The sequence below is a fragment of the Eptatretus burgeri genome, chromosome 4 (genome assembly GCF_056783735.1).
Source record: "Eptatretus burgeri isolate ZD-2024b chromosome 4, Ebu_testis_v1, whole genome shotgun sequence".
NCBI classification, from domain to species: Eukaryota; Metazoa; Chordata; class Myxini; order Myxiniformes; family Myxinidae; genus Eptatretus; species Eptatretus burgeri.
In genome coordinates, this window is record NC_140964.1 from 120887757 (window position 1) to 120910714 (window position 22958).

The 22958-nt window shown below is 43.5% G+C and overlaps 1 protein-coding gene across 1 annotated transcript in view; it reads left to right on the top strand.

The window, feature by feature from the left end:
- The window catches only part of WNT16 (Wnt family member 16), a 40205-nt gene extending 26950 nt beyond the window's left edge, over positions 1 to 13255 (top strand). The window contains exons 3-4 of the mRNA XM_085879900.1: positions 7285 to 7553; positions 10255 to 13255. Of these exons, the coding sequence (XP_085736026.1) occupies positions 7285 to 7553; positions 10255 to 10707 (722 nt within the window). The 3' untranslated portion in view covers positions 10708 to 13255. The remainder of the gene's footprint in view (positions 1 to 7284; positions 7554 to 10254) is intronic.
- Positions 13256 to 22958: the final 9703 nt, after the last annotated feature.

Consider the following 22958-nt stretch of genomic DNA (forward strand, 5'->3'; position numbering starts at 1 on the left):
GAATGAGAACAAGGGTGGGGGGTGAGGGGAGACACAGGGGTGAGGAAAAGTTGAAGCATGACAAACTCAAGCACTGAAATAAGGACAAAAAAATACCAGACATGAAACAGAAAATAAAAAATGTGAATATTAGAGGGAAAATACAATAAGCCGGAAAGGAAGGGTTGGGTTTGTGGGGGGTGGGGGGGGAGTTAGTGATGGTTGAAAAGATCATGGATATGAATGGGGCATGAAACTTTTTTTTTTTTGTATACCTTGGTCGAGGCTCGTATGAGAGCTAACTCACAACTCACAGCAAGGAGGCATGAGACAAGAGGGGCGGGAGTGGAAGGGACAAAACAGTGGGGAACAGACACATTAGGTGAACTGTGGAAGGGAGAGGGATGGGGATGGGACGGGGAACATGGCGAAGAGAAGATGGACATTACAGGGACTTTCAGGAAGGAAAGCAGGAGAAATGAAGGAAGTGGGCTTGGGTGGATTATCGGGGGTAGAAAAGATCGAGGATTTGGATGGGGGAAGATAAGAGGTGGTGGTGAACAGGTGTTTTGAAAGCCTGGAGGGAAGAATGGGAAAGAATAGAGTGAGGAAGTTTATTCCAAAGGTGGGAAAAAGGAGGAATGAAAGAGTGAAGATGAGCAGTGATTCGTGATTTTAGTAGTTTTACCAGAAGGGGGTTGTTGGCGGACCTTGAGCGCCCTGTGGAAAGGTGGTGGGGACAAATCGCAGAGAGAGCAGGGGGGGCAAGGCTGGAGAGGAGTCGGTAGAAGACAGAAAGACCACCGACCAACCTGCGGTGATTGAGTGAGAGGCCCAAAGACTCAGCTTCATTGCGGGAGATGCCGATGATCTTAAATGCCCTGGTTTCGACAGCGTGAAGCCGAGAAAGGTGGGAGGCAGGAGCACCAGCCCAGAGGGGAGAGCAGTACTCCATCAGGCTACGGACAAAAGCTTTGTAAGTGGTCAGGAGCTCAAGAGGGCCGAGGAAGGACTTAGCACGACGGAGGATTCCCAGTCGGCGACTGGCTTTTGAGGCGAGGTTGGAAATGTGACTTTCCCAGGAAAGGTCATGGCAGATAGTGAGACCTAGAAGCTTGAAAGAAAAGACTTCTTCCAGAGGATTGTTGAGAAAGTGGATGTGGGGGGGTTTTGTAAACGGTCCTTTCGAAGAGACATAGTGAGAGTGTGAGATTTGTCTGGATTGAAAGACATGTTCCACGTGTTGGACCAGTTTGTGATTTTATCCAGATCTGCAGTGAGTGAAGAAGCTGCTGCTTGCCGGTCTGAGGGATGACAGATGGTATGGCAGAGGGTGGAGTCGTCGGCAAAGAGAAATAGAGGATTTTCCAGAGAGTCCGAGAGATCATTGATGAAAACCAGAAAAAGAACAGGGCCCAGAACGCTACCTTGAGGAACTCCAGCCTGCACAGGAAGAGGGGATGAAAGAACTCCATTTAGGGCCACACGTTGACTGCGACAGGAGAGGAAGTCTGCGAGCCATGAGTGGAGATGGCCTTGAATACCATGGGAAGAGAGTTTGGTGAGTAGGGCAGGGTGCCAGACTGTGTCAAAAAGTTGAGAGGTGGTGATGGTGGTGACCAGACCAACTTGAGATGGTGGTGAACAGCCATCTTGAAACCTTTGGTGGGGAAGAACGTAATTGTACAGACTGAGTAAGTTGGTTCACAGGTGAGAGGAAAAAAAAAAAGGAACAAATGAGTGAAGATGAAGAGAGAACATGGATTTGGGGGAGGGGGTGTGTAGTCAGAGCAAGGAATGGGTAGCAGGAACAAGACCAGAAAGATAGTGGTAGAAAGCTGAAAACCCATCAACCTGTCTTCGATGTGGGAACAAGAGGCCCAACGATTCAACTACTTTGCAGGAGTTTCCATTGATTTTGATGGCCTCCGATTACACTGCATCAATAAGTGAAAGGTGTGAAGCATTGGTGCAACCAAACGAGGAGATCAGGACCCCAATGAGTTGTGAATGATGGCCTTGTTAGCTGATAAAAGTTCAGATTTGCCAAGGAAAGACTTTGCATGATGGAGGATGCTCAATGTGCTGCTTGCTTTGCAGGTCAACTTGGATATATGGTTATCCCATGAAAGGATCATTGCTGATGTGAGTCTCAAAAGTTTTAGTGACTGAACTTCTTCAAGAGGTTGAAGGAAGTAGATAGAAGGGTCTGCCAGATGGTTTTTTTTTTTTGGAGATCGAGGGTGAGTGTGTGGGATTTGTCGTGGTTAAAAGACATTTCAAATGTTGGACCAGCTCCTGATCCTACCAAGCTTTGCAGAGAGGAAAGAGGCTGTTGCCTCCCTATTTGAAGGATGAGAGATGCTGTGGCAGAGGGTGGAGTCATCGGCAATGAGATAATCAGGATAGTCCAAATAATCACAAAGATAGTCAATGAAGATAAGGAACAGGACTGGGCCCAAGACACTCATTGGACCACTGAAGACTTGGCATGGATAGGAGATGAGAGGATCCCATTGAGAGCCACATGCTGACAACAAGTGTAGAGGAAGTCAATAAGCTACGAGAAGAGCTTGGTTGCCTTGGATAACAAAGAATTTGAGGAGCCAGTACCTTCAGCACAATGTACAAGTTACAAGTTGCTAATTTCTGGTGTTAGCTTGATCTCCAGCACATGAGACAAAACTCAGTCCTCTTCAAATAGTTGCGAGGGAGATCAAACTCTGTGCAGGGAACAACTTCGCCCAGGCTGTCACCCCCAAGCAGCATCCATGCATCTCCTGGCTTTGGATGGCTGCATGCGGATATTCTCCAGGCAGAGGTTCTCTTTCTGCAGTTCTCCGTTTGCCTCTGTTGCTCACCGTCTCCACCCCAGCCAAGAGCAATCCAACCTCTTGGCATCGCTCTACAGGTTTTTCTCTTTCAGCTAAATAGCTGAGACAAAATTCAGACAATGGAACATGCAGCATGGAGCAGAACCACCGGGGTGCCTGCTGTTAACAATCTGGACATGGGGGCTCAATCGAGTTCTCGCAAATAAATATTTACACAACTGAATGAAAACAAGGGATGGCTTTTTCCATATTTTTGCACTTAATTACCTTCCAGGAAATCCATGGCAAGATGCAGTCAAAACAAACAAGGATGAGTTGAAACAAGCATCCTGTGATCCCATCCATCAAGCGCACGAAGCAAATTATTCCATCAAGTAAAATCTTTCCGTCTACATTCTATCGACAAAATCAATAAAGCAGATCACACATCACCTCCAGCACCCCAAGCTGGTAACTACTTGCAGTGGAGTGCGAGGACTAAGTGTTGACAACTGTGAAGGAGCAAAGGATATGTCAAGTGTCACGCCGGAATCGACTCGCAGTAGTACGCCGTGTGCCACCGTTAACCGCTTTAATTTGACCATTTTCAAGCTCGACCTGGTCCTCGGCCCATCGTTCTCCGAAAAAGATTGATGTTTTATTGAATGTTCCCTCCTGTACTTGGTGATTTTTCTCCACACTATTTTCATCAATTGTTCATTGCTGTTTAGATATTGAACATTGCGTAATTATGTTTTTACATCATGGTGGCAGTAGCAACCATAAGTGTGTGTGTGTGTGTGCGTGCAATCTCAGGCTCATGCAGTAGCTTCTACATATATTACAATTAAACAAAGACATTTGTAAACACCAAATTTAGTTTTCGACATGAATGACAAGGACATTTGTAGACAAAGGAAAATACAAATAGTGTATGGGATTTTGAACCTGGCTTCTGGGCATCATAAACCATCAATTCAGATGGAAACACTAAAAGGCCAATCAGTTTATACTTGCTTGTCATTTTTACTCGATATGCAGATGCTCTTCATTGAGTGACTCCTGTGAAGTAAAATTTAATTAAACATTCACACAAAGGAAAGGGAGAAAAAGAAAGATAAAGGAGACTGTTTAGCTCATAACACGTGTGTTATATGTACCTCATCAATTTATACTGTGCTTGCAGAATGGCCTGGAGGTACACACACTCACCTCCATAGCTGTCTAGCCTGGGATTGAATCTGGACGCAGCTATAAATTGTCCTCCTGGTGATTCATCGATGTGTGTGCCGTCCATCGGATGGATGGTAAATGGGTGTCCCGTCTGCCAGTATTTGTTGGTGGAAGTTTACAGCGGCCTGCAAAAGTATTCACTGCCCCCCCCCCCTCCACCCTTCCAAAGTTTTCACATTTGATGCCACCTGATCTTATTACCTCCACCACCGAAGGGGAAGGAGGTTATGTTTTCACCCCTTTCTCTCTGTTTGTTTACAGGATATCTCAAAAAGTTGTGGACAGGTTCGGTGTGTGAAAAGGATGATTTGATTCGATTTTGGTGAAGATCCGGATCTGGATCCGACTACTAGAATTTTAAAAGTGATTCTTCACCATTGAGCGATCGGGCCAAAAACTATATATAGCACGATATCTCAAGAAGTTGACAACGGATTCGGATGAATCTTGGTAGACATGTTGGGTGTGTGGCGTGGACGAATTGATTCAATTTTGGTGAAGATCCGAATCTGAATCTGGATCTGATAATTTCTAAAGTGATTCTTCACCATTGAGAGGTAGGGCCAAAAATGATATAGTACTGTATCGCATGATATTTCAAAAATGTATTGGGCCCGATATATTCTCGTGGATCAGGCATTGCACGGCGGAGGTATGTGCTCGACCGAGTGCTCTTCTCGCTTCGTGATGTTTTCAAATCAAAGTTAATATATATATATAGTCTTCACAAACTACTTCAAAGTGATAAAGCTAAAAAATGAAGATAAAATGTGAATAAGTTCGATGAACAGAGAAAAATCAGATGATTCTCATTTGCATAATTAGTCAAACCCTTTGCCTAATAAAGTGTAAATTACTTAAGATGTAAATTATTTGTTTGAAAGGTTACAAAATAAGTGTAATAGGTTTCCCCTGTATGTAATCAGTGGTTTAACTTAATTATTAAACTCCCATACTTATCTCAGGATTTTAAAGGTGCAACTCACTTGGTCAACTAACAAGGCAAACATGAAGCTTTCCAAAGAAGTCAGACATAGAGTGGTGGAGAAACACTGTTCAGGAGAGGGTTAAAATAATATTTTGAAGTCACTCATTATCCCTTTGAGTACAGTGAAATCCATCATTAAGAAGGGGAAGATGTATCACACCACCCAGACTCTACCCAGATCAGGTCACTCAATCAAACTCAGCAGCAGGCAAACAGGAAACCAGTTCTGGATGTCACTGTAAATCCAACAATGACTTTGAAAGATCTGCAAGGCTCTATATCTGAGATGGGGGTCATTGTTCATCAACAAACAATATCCAGTTCCTGCCACAAAGCTGGCCTTCATGGACAGTTGGCAAGAAAGAAGCCATTACTGAAAAAGACACATCTAAAAGCATGCATGGAGTTTGCAAAAAGCATCTCAATGATACTGCATGCATGTGGAGAAAAATTTTGTGACCAGATGAGACAAAAACTTAACTTTTGGGTTTAAATTCAAAGCGTTACATCTGGGACAAGCTAACACTGCACATCACACAGTCAACACCATCCCTTCTGGTACCACATCGGAGGTTATTACCCAAAGTGAGGGCTTGTGGAGTTGCTGGTCAGATAGCTAATTGGATTTCAAACTGGCTTCGTGATCACAAGCAAAGAGTGGCTGTGAGTGGGAGGATGCAAGTCGTGAGGGTACCTCAGGGATCAGTACTTGGACCATTATTAAACATTATTTACATCAACGATTTGGACAGTTAGGTGAAGAGTAAGCTTTCCAAATTTTCAGATGACACAAAGCTTGGAGGTAAGGTGGATAGTAAAGGGGGTGGTGATCAGATTCAGGAAAGTATTGATGCTTGCACAGATTGGGCAAAAGACTGGTGGGTGAAATTTAACCTGAGTAAGTGTAAGGTGTTGGGGATGGGAAATAACAATGAAAATAGAGATTACATGATGGAAGGGGTAATTTTGGAGCTCGTCACACAGGAGAAGGATCTGGGGGTGATAATAGATATGGGAGGTAAGCAGGCAGCACAGTGCCAGGCAGCTGTAGGTAAAGCAAGTAGGGTTTTAGGCTGTATAAGGAGGGGAGTCATTTATCAATCAAAAGAGGTGGTGTTAATATTGTACAGGAATTTAGTGAGGGTCACATCCAGAATATTCTGTGCAGTTTTGGTCATCACGGCTCAGGAAGGACATAGATGCCAGAGAGAGGGTTCAATGCAGGGCTACTCGATTGATTCCGGGCTTAGCTGGACTCAGCTATGAGGAGCGGTTGAAGGAAAAAAGGGGTTTATTCACTGGAAAGGAGGCGGTTACGAGGCGATATGATAGAGATGTTTAAGATAATGAAAGGTATAGAAAAAATAAGTGAAGATGAATTACTCAAGAGTAGACCAGAACCAGGGGCCATAGCTTGAGAATCAAGAATCGGAAAGTTTAGATGGTAGCAAGGTAAGGGACTTTTACTCAGAGAGTAGTTAATGCATGGAATAGCCTCCCTGGAAAGGTAGTGGCAGCAGAAATAGTAGATAAGTTTAAATTGGAATTTGATCGGTACCTGGAAGTTATGGAGATGGAGGGGTATGGAGAGGTTGACAGGACTTTTAGGTAGTTTGAGCATTGATGGGTGATTGTGTGCATGTGTACAGAGTGCTGTTGGTGGAGGTCTCGTCAAGGGGTGTTCTGTGGTTGATGTGTGTTTTTTAACCAAGCCCATTCCCCCTCCCCTGGGAAAAAGAAAAAAAAATACAAAAACTTCAAAAAATATAAAATAAAATAATATATATATACATATATATTTAAATACATGCATATATATATGTATATACTGAATATACATATATATTTAAATACATACATACATACATACATACACATACACACACACACACACACACACACACACACACACACGTATGATGTTGAGGCTGTTGGGATTATACATTTTTGAAAGAAGAAAGGCGCTTCCAAACAAAAGACCAAAATCAGCTGTTGCTTATTGCTCAAATTATCAGGGTAGATCTGGAAAACTGTTGGTTTGAAGTGCCTTTCTTACAATAAAAAGAGGAAATATATATATATATATATATATATATATATATATATATATATATATATATATATATATATGCACTCATCTTTTTACATTTAAACTGCAGACTCAGCTTACTTAATCTATAAGAATAAGGGATTAGAATGATCTGTAGATGGTAATGGCATAGCTCTGCTGTTTTGCTTCTCGCTTCATTGACCTCTATCCATTTGTGGTAGCGAGCAGGGAGACGGCATTCATCCATGCCATCAGTAGCGCCGGTCTGACCTTCTCTGTGACCCGCGGATGCAGTGCCGGAGAGCTACGAGGGTGCTCTTGTGACCCTTCACTCTCCAGGAGTTCAAGTGATGAGGGCTGGCAGTGGGGGGGCTGCTCTGATAACGTTCATTATGGAATTACATTCTGCCGCAAGTTTGTTGATGCAGCAGAGAATGGTCGCTCTGTGAGCTCTCTTATGAACCTGCACAACAATGAGGCTGGGCGGCAGGTGTGTCACATAAGCACGTCCCTACCTGCTGTCCTTGGTTGTGTAGGAATATCATATATCTTGCGTTTACGGGTCTTGATATTACTTGTCGCAGCATGCTCAAGTCTTTCTAAGGAAAGGTCACTGTGTGTGGGGACCAAATAAATATTTAGCCAGAGATTTTTTGCTCACTAGTTAGTAAATTTTCATGATGTACTTTTTATTATTCAATTAAATTAATGGGGAAGGACTCTGTGAGCCTTAGCCATGAACAACACATGACCTTACCTGACATTCTACTTCCACCTGGAAGCTATGTCAATGATTTTTTTTCACTATGTCCAAAGAGTGACCTGACTGTGAAGGCACTTCAATGAGGTTCTGGTATGAGTCTTGTTTCAAATGTCATTGTCTCAGCTTTGTTAATTAGCTTGTGTGCCCCCATCTGATTTTGATTAAGTTACGTGTCATGAACTCCTTTTGGACCTGCATACCGACGCTGTGATAAATAACTTCTTACGGCCCAAAATTCAGGTGGAAATACCTGTTTTCACCATACCTATTGTGTCCCTGGGACGTTTTGTACCCGTCAGAAAATCCACTTGTTACAAACACAAGAGACCAGGCAGAGGTTAGGGGTGGGGAAGTATGCTTAGTTGAAAAATATAGAACTGGAAGAGGAGGGTGGAGGATAAGAGAGAGAAGTATGGGACATAAGTAGGTGAGGTGGGAGAAATTCTTTAATTTTGACAGACTAGTAATAACCGCTCCTTCCAGGAGTGGGGATTTTTTTTTTCAGAATTGGCATCATCGTTTCCAAACCCTCAATATCCCTCCCTCTGGCAGTAGTTATTGCATGATGCTACATGTACAGGCGAAAATTCCAAGTCGTCTCACCACCCTCACGGAGAGAGACAGAGACAGAGACAGAGACAGAGACAGAGACAGAGACAGAGACAGAGAGAGAGAGAGAGAGAGAGAGAGAGAGAGAGAGAGAGAGAGAGACGGGGAGGCAGGGGTTATGTTGTTCCCATATGATCTGACTCTAGGTACCCCAGCATGTATGCAAAATTTGATGAGGATTAGCGAAACGGTTTTGATTCTATCAGCTTCAGACATACATAACATGGCCAAAAGTATGTGGACACCTGCTTGTCTAACATCTCATTCCAAAATCATGGGCATTAATATAGAGTTGGTCCCCCCTTTGCTGCTATAACAGCCTCCACTCTTCTGGGAAGGCTTTCCAAGAGATGTTGGAATATTGATGCGGGGATTGGCTTCCGTTCAGCCACAAGAGCATTAGTGAGGTCGAGCACTGATGTTGGGCGATTAGGTCCAGCTCGCAGTCAGCGTTCCAATTCATCCCAAAGGTGTTTGATGGGTTGAGGTAAGGGCTCTGTGCAGGCCAGTCAAGTTCTTCAACATCGATCTCGGCAAAGCATTTCTGTATGGACCTCAATTTGTGCACAGGAGCATTGCCATGCTGAAACAGGAAAGGGCCTTCTCCAAACTGTTGCCACAAAGTTGGAAGCTCAGAATCATCTAGAATGACATTGTATGCTGTGGCGTTAAGATTTCCCTTCACTGGAACGAAGGGGACCAGCCCAGACCATGAAAAACAGCCCCAGACCATTATTCTTCCTCCACCAAACTTTACAGTTGGCACTATGCATTAGGGCAGGTAGTGTTCTCTTTGTATCTGCCAAACCAAGATTAGTCCGTCAGACTTCCAGATAGTGAAGCATGTTTCATCACTCCAGGGAACGCGCTTCCACTGCTCTCAAGTTCAATGGCGGTGAGCTTTACACCACTCCAGCTGACTCTTGGCATTGCATACGGTGATCTTCGGCTTGTGTGCAGCTACTCAGCCATGGAAACCCATTTCATGAAGCTCTCTGTGAACAGTGTTTGTGCTCACGCTGCTTCCATTCAGTTTAGAACTCGGTAGTGAGTGTTTCAACTGATGACAGACGATTTTCTCATGCTACGTGCTTCAGCACTCAGTGGTCCCGTTCTGTGAGCTTGTGTGGCCTACCATTTCACGGCTGAGCTGTTGTTGCTCCTAGACGTTTCCACGTCACAATAACAGCACTTACAGTTGACTGGGGCAGCTCTAGAAGGGCAGAAATTTGACGAACTGACTTGTTGTAAAGGTGGCATCCTATGACGGTGCCACGTTGAAAGTCACTGATCTCTTCAGTACGGCCCATTCTACTGCCCATGTTTGTCTATTGAGATTGCATGGCTGTGTGCTTGGTTTTATACACCTGGCAGCAATGGTTGTGGCTGAAATAGCCGAATTCACTAATTAGAAGAGGTGTCCACATTCTTTTGGCCACGTCGTGTACATACCCACATACAGGGAATTGCCAAATTTTAGTATAATTTAATAAATAGATGGCCACTTTGCCAATTCCCATATTGTTTGGTTGAGGAGTTGACTACCTTTACCACTGACCACCTTGAGATAATTACCTCTTCAAGATTACAATAGACAAAAGTGGTGAACCTACAGCCATATGAAGTGATATGACAGCCGAGGCCAAATTTCCTGACCTAAACTAAAATTGTTTGACCTTTACTATCTGTCAGAACACAACGTGAAATTTCTATCTTAATCACATTAGTTGTTTAATTTGGTTTGGAATTTTATATTTTTATTCCTATAATAATTTGATCCATGGAACCTGATGTGTACATGTTGGTATGTCCTTGTCAGGCTGTTCTGAAACTCTTAGAAATCAACTGTCGCTGTCATGGCGTGTCCGGCTCCTGTGCTATGAAAACGTGCTGGAAGACCATGTCCAGCTTTCAAAAGGTTGGCTTCCTGCTCAAGGGAAAACATGAGAGAAGCATCTTGGTGGCAAAGAGAGCTGGGAAATTACAGAAAGTTGAAGACTCGAGCAGCATCCATCAAGATGATCTTATACATGTGGAAAGGTCTCCGGATTTCTGCACGACAGATGCCAAGCAAGACGTGCTGGGAACGAATGGCCGAGAATGTAACAAGTCCATGGAGGGGGTTGGCAGCTGTGGGTCACTGTGTTGTGGTCGTGGCTACAACACCTTTGTGATGCGGACAGCTCAGCGCTGTGAATGCAGATTTATTTGGTGTTGCTTTGTGAAGTGCCGTCTTTGCGAGACACTTAGAGATGTACACACGTGTAAATAAACATGATGAATATATAATATATGGCGTTTCTAAAGTGACACAAGCTATGAGCATTTCCCCCATCAATGGCACCTCCTCATCTTACACGCCTGGATTTGCATTAATCATTATTTGCCCATGTTTGACTTGGTCCAAAACGGAGGCTTATGAATTTGGTCTCAATTTTTGTGTCTGTGCATGTATCCGGAACCATACCTCAGACATGTATGGACCAATTTTATTCTTGGCACAAGGAAAACACATGCTGGTGTACATATAATATGTGCATTTTGTTTCGCGATGTGATCAAAGATGGCCGACTGGTAGACTGGTGGCCATTTTAGTTGTAAAAAAAAATCCCAGGATCGAACACGTCCTCAACCATTTCTCAGACATGCATTTACCGATGTTGTTCAAACTTGGCACACAAATAATGAATGATGGCTTACATATGCACGTCATTTTTTTTCGAGATCAGATCCAAGATGGCCGACTGGCAGCCATTTACTCACTTCAACGTGTCCCCAACCATTTCTCAGACATACATCATTGTCTGTCCGTCCATCCATCCATCAACACTTGCAACTTCTTCTCTGAAACCACACAAACAATTCCGATGAAACTTCACCACAACCTTCATCGCCTGGTATGTCCTAAAGTTTGTTCACCACATTAAATAATAATAATCGGGCCCTTAGGAGGTCAACTGGAGGTTGCCCCCAAAATAGGTATTTGCTTTCTTCTCAGAAACTACACAAACAATTCTGATGAAACTTGACCACAACTTTCATCACCTGTGATGTACCGAAGTTTGTTCATCCTATTTTTTTTATCTGGGTCTAAGGGGGGTTTATGGGGAGGGATTGCCCCCCAAAATAGGTATTTGCTATAACACTGGTTCATTGGTACAGTTTGCTGATTCCTTCCCATAATGACTTCCTCCCCCAGTATCATTATTCGACTAAGTGAGTGCTCAGGGGTATTGCCTCTTTTTTTGTAGAATGAATCCCTCATCAGTGATGAGGAATCCATCCACAATCTCCAGGATGCTTTATAAGTTGGCTTTATCAAAGTAAGAAAGAAAACGAAAAACGACAAGCCGGTAGGCGACATGGCTGCTCGCTCTAGATGGAAAGCTGGCCGACGCGACTAGCCGATATTCATGTACATGCTATCAATCAATTTAGCACAATAAATATGATTATCACAGCCCTCTTAGTTTGTGCCCAGAAACCCGCCTTGTGAAATTTCAGACATGTTTCCAAAGAGACTCTAACAAATGGCAGCCCTGGTAATTCCATTTATCTATTCACTAAAGATTTTATTTTTTTATATGATGCTGCAAGACATTCTCCTTGGGCACAAAAAAAAAACAGGTCCCTCGGAGGTCCAGTTTCGGAGATATTGATTTCTTTGTCGTCCACAATAAGTGTACGATGTACGATAAAGTATTTTAGCTGTTGCTAAGCAACGGAGGTGTGAATAGCAACCATTCTTCATTTTTGTGTACATGCTAGCCACATTGTACACATTTCACCCAAGTTTCATCAAAATCAGACTCTTTCTCATAGAGATATTCACAATTAACCATTTGTGAAATGTTCGACATGTACTCGCCCAAAACCTATCTCCTCCTACAAATATTTTTTGTTAGGGCTGCAAATTGCCATGAAGGGAGCTAGAGAGATTGTGCACAGAACTCGAAGCTTCGATTTATTTTTTTTCGATTTTTTGACCACTTTAAAGGGCCGTTGCTATGCCGTTGCTAGGGCCCGGGGTCCCATATTCGAAAGCACACGATTCCCAGAAATAATGGTTCTACCTACCAAATTTAATTGGAATCGGTTGAGTGGTTTAGCCCCTAGGCTTGACCAAAATTTCGCAGACAGACAGATGGAAATGTCCAGAATAAGGGTGCTCTAAGAGCAGCCAATATAGTGGATCCCTGAAGAATTTTCCAAATTCTGACCTGCCCTGGGTGAGTTGTCATCACGGTTACCCTTCAAAGCCAAAGACAGCCTTTCACATGTGACATGAAAACAACCTGATAATTTGAATTTCTTTGTAGTGTAGGAGCTGCCAAACAAATAAAAACCACACTATGCGATAGAAAGCAGTGTAAACTAGTGTCAAGGGACCTCCAAGATTACCAAACTGCTTTCTACCTGCAGGTTTAGGCAGGAATTTGGAATTTGTTCAGGATGCCGAAGATAGCTCCCTTACCCTTCACGAAGGACACAATGAGATCTTTAGCATCTACCAACTAATGCTGGCAGATGGTATTCCTGTTTAACGCCCATCCAAGGGACGGTTCACACACATATGCCTTGCCCTGCCTGCAAAACACTAGAATGAAAGTTTATAGTTGGGTCGAGATTCAAACCAAGAAAGACAGTAAAAATATGAGTCCGCAAACTTCTAACCTATCCTGCCAATCCCAGATGGGCCATCCATGTGAATGTCAAACCCATGATTCAGTCGACCAAAAATAAAGTGTGAAATTGTTCAAAAAATATGTTAAGTATTTTTATTATGGTCATGGTATTTCAAAGATCAACTAGAGGGGGAGCACTCGGTAGAGTGCAAAACCTCTGCCGCCAATACTGCGAGGTCACTCAAGTGAACCTGATATCCTATTCATTCAATTTGACGTCAACAATGCTCACAAAGTTATAGTTTGCAACTTTCCCTTTTACATACTCAATTCATTCGTCATAACTAGATTCAGGTCAGGTATGGGAGCATGTGCCAGAACAGCGCGTCGCTGCGTCCACTTTCCGCCGGTACTCCAGGGGCCTCCGTCTGGCCATCCCCCAGGCAGATGCCAGGCCCATCCCCATCTCCTTGAGGTGATGGTCAACCTGCTGCAACCATGAGGCACGTGGTCGGCCCACTGGCCTCCTCCACTCATGAGACTCCCTCGCTGAGAGAATCTGGTGAGCAGGATCAGCGTCAGGAAAACGAGCCACATGTCCATACAGCCGCAGCTGACGCTCACGGACTATGCAGGTAACAAATCTCATCCGAGTCTCTCTCAGCAACCGCTCGTTGGACACAAAATCCGACCAGCGATAGCCAAGGATTCTCCGAAGAGACCTGGTACCAAAGGAATTAAGTCTCCGTCTCAGATCCTGGTCAAAGTCCAAGTCTCGCACCCATAGAGCAAGACTGGAAGTACCAAGGACCTGAAGACTCGGACTTTCGTCCTCCCGCACAGGTACCGGCAGCGCCACACCCCATGATCCAGTGAATCCATGACTCCCCAGGCCCGACCCAGACGTCTATTGACCTCCGGCTCACAACCTGCGGAGACATGAATATCACTGCCAAGGTAAGTGAATCTATCCACGACCTCAACATCCTCACCACAAACAGACACAGACAGGACAGCAGCATCCAAGATGTCACCGAAAGCCTGGATCTTTGTTTTGACCCAAGAAATCCGTAATCCCAACGGCTCCGACTCCTCATTCAGCACCTCGAGGGCCCCCAAGAGGATGTCTAAAGTCTCCGCAAAGATGACTGCATCATCTGCAAAATCAAGGTCCGAGATCTTGACATTGCCAAACGATGCACCGCAACTTGATCTCTCCGACATCCTGCCAAAAATCCAGTCCATACAAGTGCTGAAAAGTGTGGGGGCAAGTACACACCCCTGACGAACTCCAGTAACAACTGGAAATAAGTCAGAGATGGTACCACCACACTTCACAGCACTCTCAGTACCAGAGTAGAGTTCAGACATCAGATCGATCAGTTTTGGTGGCACCCCACGAAGACCAAGAATCCTCCAGAGGACATCCCGATTCACTGAATCGAGCGCTTTACAGAGATCAACATAGGCTGCAAGCAGCCCCTGCCGAAACTCTCGTCTGCGTTCGGTGAGGACACGAAGTGCAAGGATACGGTCAATCGCTGACCTCTTTGGTGTAAAGCCTGACTGCTCTGGACGCTGGTGCTCAAGCAGATGGTGGCGAACCCTATCAAGAATTATCCGAGCAAAGACCTTGCCCGGCACTGAGAGCAGCGTCACCCCTCGGTAGTTGTTGCAGTCTTGGCGATCACCCTTCCCTTTCCAGAGAGGGACAACAAGGCCCCTCTTCCAGTCAGTTGGGATGATGCCTGTGTTCCAGGCAGAGCACAAAACTGCATGCAACGACGCGAGTGCAGCATTTCCACCAGCCTTGAGAAGTTCGGCATGGATGCCACAGATCCCTGGAGCTTTGCCCCGTTTCAACTGGTTCACCGCAGCCCGTGTTTCCACAAGCGATGGTGGACCACAGTTGATTCGAGGGTCAGCAACAGGGATTGTAACACCCTTGACGTCCAACTCGACAGCTGGGGGATCAGCCTGGTACAACCGCTCAAAGTAACCGGCCCAGCGGGCCTTCACTTCAGACTCCTCTGTCAAGAGCCTACCACTCTCTGCTCGAACTGCAGTGCTCCGAGGGATGGGCTTGGATGAACGTAATGCGCGAATTCCCCTGTAAGCGGGACGAGAATCACCTGTCCACAGGTGATGCTCAACCCCCTCACAGATTCCTCGCACATAGGCCTCCTTGTCCACCCTCAGTGCACGTACAGTTTTACGCCTCAGCTCCCTGAACAGCTCAGCTCTGCCATTCAGCCTGGCCCTGCGACTCTGGTCAATGGTATCCAGTGTCCCTTGAGAGACAAAATTCTTCTTTGCCCTGCGGTGAACTCCAAGGCATCCACCGGCAACATCAAGGACGGTGGTCTTGAAGGTGCTCCACAACTCTTCAGGACCCCCAAAGCACCCAGACCCCCCAAGTGTCCACTCAGCCTGTTCGCAAACTCCTCAGCTACTCTCTCATCCCTGAGCTTGGCAACATCCAGCCTAGGCTGGGATGGTACCATTCTCCAGGATTTAAGGTGCAGCTTTAGAGTTGCTACAACAAGCCTGTGGTCAGTATTGAGGAACTGAGCACTCCGGTAGACCCTGCAGTTCTGGATCATCCTCCAACGACCGTCAATGAGGACATGGTCAATCTCCTTTGCCACACGCCAGCGTTGGAATACCAAGTCCAGCGATGAGCTTGCGGGCGCTGAAACCATGAACCAGCCACCCTAAGTCCATGACTTCTTGCAAAGTCAAGGAACTTAGTGCTATTCTGGTTCATAGTTCCTGACCCATGGGGACCAACACACACCTCATAACCATCCCTATCAGTTCCAGTCGATGCATTGAAATCCCCCAAGACTAGAAGTGTATCTCGTCTGGGGCACTGATCAACCACAGACTCGAGTGTGGCGTAGAATGTGTCCTTCACGGTAAGATCACTCGCCTCAGTCGGAGCATAAATAGAGACCAGGGAAATGACACCTAAGGAGTGACGAATCCTTAATCTCATAGTACGCTCGTTGACCGGTGTTACCTCAATTATCATTGGGGTCAGCTTATTGGACACAGCTACAGCAACTCCTTGGGTATGGTAACCATCAGAGCGACCAGACCAATAGTAGGTGTAACCACCCACCATTATCTCGCCGCAATCCGGTCTCCGAACCTCAGAGAGAGCTGCAATCCCGATGTCCAAACGCTTGAGCTCAGATGATAACAGAGACAGGTGATCATCCTCTCTTAGGGATAGGACATTCCAGGCACCCACCCGAAGGGACCGCCTCAGGTTAACCCAAGGAGACCGCCGTCTGGTGGACGACACCTCAGCACCACTCCGACACACTCTCCCGCAATCTGACCCAGGCATGTTACCCCGTGGTTTCCCTCCTATCAAAGATTGGGGGTCCCGAAGGCTTTGCCCCAATCCCATCATCCGGTGAGCTGCCCTGCGAAGGGAAGCTGCACAGGAGGTACTCCCACGGAGTGGGTTTTCAGATTTTTTTGCGTTTTTGCGTTTTGCGGAATGAAGCGTTTTACGGTGGCTGGAGTGCAAATCCTGCCACCAACCTCCTAATAAGAAGTAACCCAACTGCAGGAGGACGTCCGCAGACACAGTTGGGCACTAGATATGGATGGCCGTTGGCTCACAAGGAGCTCCTCCGCCCTTTGACTAGATTCCTTGAAACAGAAATTGATTTCACGTGGGTATATCCACCTGAAGTTTCAAAATCAGCCGCAATTATAATTTTGGCATGTTTTTTGTTGGAAATCACTTATAACATGTAGAAATGAAAAAAAAAAAATCGAAATTTTGTTGAAAAAAAAGTTGCAAAAATTTTTTTTTTCCTCTAACAATTTTTTTTTGGGGGGGGGGTTGGAAATCACTTAAAACATGTAGAAATGCAAAAAAAAAAAATTCAAATATTTTTTCAAAATGGCCGCCATAGTGGCCATATTGGATTTTGGACCAAGTCCAAAATCTAATGACATGATCCTTGGACCATACCTAACCCCCCCACAAAGTTTCGTCGAAATCCGTCGAGGAGTTTTTCCGTAATACTGTTCACAAACAAACAAAACAAACAAACACAGAAAGGGGTGAAAACAGTAACCTGCGATCTTCGATGGCGGAGGTTAATAATCTTCAAATTGTCTTTATTCCTCCATTCTCCCCCTGTAGATGATGATCAGAGGGAAATGGTTGACCATTTCAGCTCTATGTTAAAAACACCGTTATATTGACATGGAAAGAGTTTGTAAATATTCTCAAATTGAAATCTGTTTGATGTCATTCCTGATTTTGGGCTGTGGCAGGTAGGAAGCAGTCTGGCAAAGAGGATGGCCGCAATAAAAATGACATTTTTTGCATCAAACTATCTTAAGGCGGAAGCAATCTGTTCTCTAGTAGGTTCGCTTTCTCATGTTAGACCCAAACTGACATCAACAAACAACCAGTGTGTTTAAAGACCATTTTCACTTCAAAAATAATAATAATAATAATAATAATAATAATAATAATAATAATAATAATCATGTTTGAAAGCTTTTCCTTATTTGAATTTTCATGACGGTTACGTGGATGCAATTTGTCAAAAACTGAAGAATGTTTTCTTCCTTGACATGTGTGCAATCTCCTAACCTCTTCCCCTACTGGAATCAAGACACTATGACATAACCGAGAACATATTCCATTATCAAGATCTTCCCTTATTAAATGTGTCCCTTGCTCTTATTCAGAATAGTGCTCGACCTCACTCTTTGAGAATTGACATTCGAATGCAATGTTTATGCTCAGGACTTTTTTCCAGAGAGCAGTGCGATGTTTTAAAACATTTACTTATTTTACACAGATGGGACATCGTTATCTTGTAAAGCCATTAATAAAAAAAAATTCTTGTTTAAGATTCCTTCCCACTCAACCAGCCCACACTGTCTGTATGCAAGCCTCAAATTTAAAAGTTTTAACACACCAGGACTTGCTTCCTTCACTCATGGAGCAATTTGTTGCTTTTATGACTTGAACCACTGTTTCACTGCCAGGGGTTAGTGAGCAGCATTCTATTCCGTACTTGCTAAAAAAAAAAAAGAGAGAGGAAACTGAAATGAGTAAATTAAAAGTCTAAAAGTAAGAAAAGGAACAGAATAGAGAATGCGAGGAAAGAGGATCTCACGTAGAAGGATGCACAGAGACTGTAAAGACGTGTGGATGGAGATAGAGACTGGAAGGAAGAAGGAAAATGACTGATATGAGGTGTATTGGAGGATATGTCCGACCATACACGTTAATATACCCACAATATTTGAATATGCCACTTGAAAAACTAAATATTGGTTGCATTCATCATTGGTTGAAGATTTCTTGCAATATTGTGCAACAAACTCTCAGAAACCGTGTAATCAATTCATTAGAGAATTTCAAATATCCTAATTGCGATGCTGCACCCGCATGGCCTATCAGTGTAATATTTAATGAGATGCAAACTAAAATCGAGCACCAAACTTTACCAAAAATGTAAGCAAATTGATACAAAGGAGGAATGTTCATTCAAATCAAACCAGACTCCGATGACTATAATTGCATTGAAGTGTAATTATAGTCATCGGAGTCTGGTTTGAGAATGGTTCACTCTGGCACACACGGTCCACCATCAACCCCCTTCCGGTCCACTTTTTGTTCCTCTTTTTTCCCCCACCTGGGGAACAAACTTCCACATTCTCTTCAATCTCATTCTTCCCTCCAGGTCTTCAAGACTGCAGTTCACCACCATCTCAGATGGTCCAAAATCCAAAACCATGATCTTTTATACCCTCGTTAACCCCACCCCAATCTCTCCTCCTTCCAAGTTTCCAGTTGTCCCTCATGAGAGTTTCCTTCCGTATCCATCTTATCCACCTCGTGCATCCTCTCCTGCCCCCCTTTTCCTCCCCACACTCATCGTTTGCCCATGTCTGTCTCTATCTTGGCCTTTGGCTCTGCTGTTGGTGTTTCCCTCCTCTCCCAACTGTTCCTTTTGTCCTGTTGTGTCCTGAAAAGTTCAGTGTACCAATTCTAGCTTTTCTATGAGCCTCAACTATGTATACAAAAAAGTGACGACATGAGACCTTTCACCTGTCTGTCATTCCACCCCCACAAATCACTTGTAGAGGATATACACTGTGCCATTCGATTGTCCCTCTCCAACCTCAATGACTGTTTGCACACGTCGGTGTTAATAAACACACAGGGAAAATTACCACCACATTTTTATGTTTCATTCTGAAAATGCCAAATGGTAATAAACCGTACACAACCTTTATCCACTTTGTTTAAAGTAGATTAAATCATAGTTAGAATTTGTCAACTATTGTCAAAAGCATGAGACGTGGAAATTCCCTTTAAAAAATAATAAAAAAATATTAGGGTTAAATTAATTCTGTTGTGTTATTTATTTATTTTATTTCTCGTTTCACATTCAACCTACAAGGGTCGTGCTGTACGTTATCATTTTGATACCAACCAATGAAACTTGAAAGCAAAAACACTTGATTTTTTTCTTCTTCTCTCCAAATCAGTTGTTTTCATCCATCATAAAGCAAACAATTAATAAACGAGTTGGTGAAATAAATGAAAGCTAAAAAGGTGTCAGCATGACTGTACTGTAGTAAAAGTTAATTGATTTTGCCATAACCAATTTCATGGAAAGATCATATCACCAAGCTCGAGTCAAGTGTCCGTCTGGGTATTCTTTGCAGAACGAAGTAATTACCGAGTCACACCGATCTCATTATGGTGTGCAAGGCTTTCATAGGACTGACGATCATACTTTCCTACCTTGTTCCTCTTGAGGCAGTCATTAACACCAATGGAATCACAAGACAGGCAGAAGATTCCCAATTTCGGCAGGTTGGTGGCCTTTCTATTGAATACAAGCTTATATCTGACCTTGTTATTACTGCCCTTGCGAACCTCTGCCCTCCCCAAATACCAGCAAAGAAACATAGACGTGAATCACATAATCACTGAAACAACCAGAAACATGAACAGCACTCGGCCGAGTGCATACCTCTACCAGGCTGAATAGTTTACGTTTTGTATCCTACCGATAGGCCAGATCTGGATCCGGACCTGAACCAAAATCGAATTGATTCGTCCTCGTCACATACCCAACCTGTCCACCATCCACAACTTTTTGAGATATCGTGCGATATATCGTTTTTGGCCCTATCTTTATCTCAATGGTGAGGAATCACTTTAACATCCCAATGTCCAGATCCAGATGTTCACCAAAATCTAACCATTTCATCCTCGTCAAACACCCAAACTCTCTTCCAAATTTAATTGTAATCCGTCCATAGCTTTTTGAGATATCCTGCTCACAGATAAACAGACAGACAAGGGTGAAAACATGACCTCCATCCACCTTTGGTGGGGGAGCTAACAACTGTCTGGATCAACCAAATTCCCTTAAAAATCAAATCGATTGGTCCACAAACATCACATCTCTTCACAATGTTAGTTTAAAATGAGGTTTAATCCCTAAATTCTTCTGAGGATTTAAATACTGGAACCTGCAGAGCTGAAACAAGTCTTTTGGCCTTCTTTCTATGCCTGGCAGGTGTAGTCCGTGATTTTTCAGCAAAGAGTGTTATAACACTTGGAATTTAATTTCTTTTTTCAAATTTATCCAAACTTTACATCCGGTCTCAGCCAGTAAATAAACAATCTAACCAGCACAACTTTGACCGAGTCAATTTTCCTTCTCAAACTGATAATGCAGCTTGAAGTTCCACCTTAAATTCCATTTACTACCTTCCAAATTCGCTCAAACATTGAATTATTTATAAATCTCCCTGAACTGACTAAAATAGGTCAACTGTTCTCGTTCTCGTTCTCGTTCTCGTTCTCTCTCTCTCTCATATGTAAAAATACCCTGCGCAGACAGTAACCATCTCAGATATTGAAAATTCCTCCTAGAAAAAAAGTTATGACGTCAAAATATCTCCACTAATGGAAATCGCCTAAAAAATTATCTCCGAAACTCGGCAAGCTTTTTAAATTCTGTTTGCCGGAATCGAACAGGGCATTAGGAGAGATGAATGCAGATGATACATCACTATGATAAATCGCACATATGATACATCACTATGATGTCATATCAATTTTTATGACGTCATTCTTATTTTTTGTTTCACAACCCAGAGTTTTCATCGGATCTTCGTGAAACTTGCCATTTATATGCAGAAAGCCCACGCGCAGGCAGTAACCATCTCCGATTTTGGAAATTCTTCCGAGAAAAAAAGTTGACGTCATAATATCACCGGTAATGGAAATCGCCGAAACCATTATCTCCGAAACTAGGCAAGCTGTTTGAATTTTGTTTGCGCGAATCAAGCCGGGCATTCGCACAGATAATTTATCACAAACCTGATACATCACAATGACGTCATATTCGTTTTTATGACGTCATCACTAAGAGGACGAGGACCTTAGCTCATTTGAGCTTGTTTGTTTAATTTTCCCAAAATGTACAATGCGTCATTGCTTGTTTCGCAGTTGAACATCAGGACTCTTTAAAACCTTGGGATGAAGTTTTATTCCCTTGTCAAATTTCCCCTTCCACATCCAAGTGATTGTCCCTTTGAATCATCCAGAAAAGCACTTTCTGATGTTGTTGGCATTGCGGTTTCCAATATTTGTGTAAAAGTGTCTGTAAAACACAATGTCGCAATTCAGACCGCTTCCTTTCATTATTCACTCAGACTAGTGCTTTTCTTTGAGGACTTATGGCATCCTTAGCTTTTTATTGTTCACATATGTACAAGACTTTGAAACACCTCATTATACTTTGCTCATAATTCAATTTAACGTTTCAAACTTTCTAAAAATAAATAATTCTGTACTCTCTTAATTGCACTCCTCTGTGTAAAATCCAGAGGAATGGCTAGACCTTGTCAAGGTGATGGTTATTCTGCATTGGCGACCAGTTTGAACAACAGGTTATGCTGTATACATCAAGTAATCATTGACAAAGATATGCTAATTAGCGAGGGAAGCAAAGTAAAAGTGAAGTTTTTCAGGGTTAGCCCTTTGTCAGACACTGAAAAGTTATCAGGCCTTTGTATGCTTTCAGTTGATAAAACCTGTTGTGCCAAAATTCCAGAATTGGTGCATAATCGAGCACTTACTGCTCATCTGGGTTATATTTTTAACCACGCTCGTTTCATCTTCCTTGTGGTTGCGTACTCGACTCGGGATGAGGGAACAACGGTTTTTCACATTCAAAATGACAACCAATTATTCGCTAACAAAGAGAGCAATTAGTTGTTTGGGCATATCACCAATAATAAAATCTATGGACAGAGACGCAATATCATTGATACTTTAACATTCACATTGTTTGACGAAAGACAACATGACAGCTATAAATAACATGAAACGGAAATGGGTAACTTTACCTGCTACTTGTTCAAATGCCTGATGTTGGCTTCATGGTGAGGGTGGTGAGCTTTGGATCCCGCTCAGCTGTTGAATTAATACCAGGTGGGGTTAACTCGGCCTGTCATCCTTCCGAGGTCGGCAAAATGAGTGCCAGCTTGCTGGTATACTGTGTCGGAGTGGCGACCCGTCCAGGATTGTGCCCAATAGCTTAGGAGACTGCTTCGGCAGCACCAATGCTTTGCACAGAGTATGGTCCCAATCTCCTCCTCCTCCGACTTGTTCAAATGGTTTGGTATGGCACATGGAAGGCAGATTTACACATAATTTATGGTAACCTTTGGATGCCTCTGGCTTAATATTAGACCTCTAACAATTTCAACAATTAAAATAGTAAAAAACAAACAAACAAACAAACACACAAACAAAATAAAGGATTCAGATACAAATGAGACCCTTTGGTTACTTTTTGAAATACTCATCCCATTTACAAAA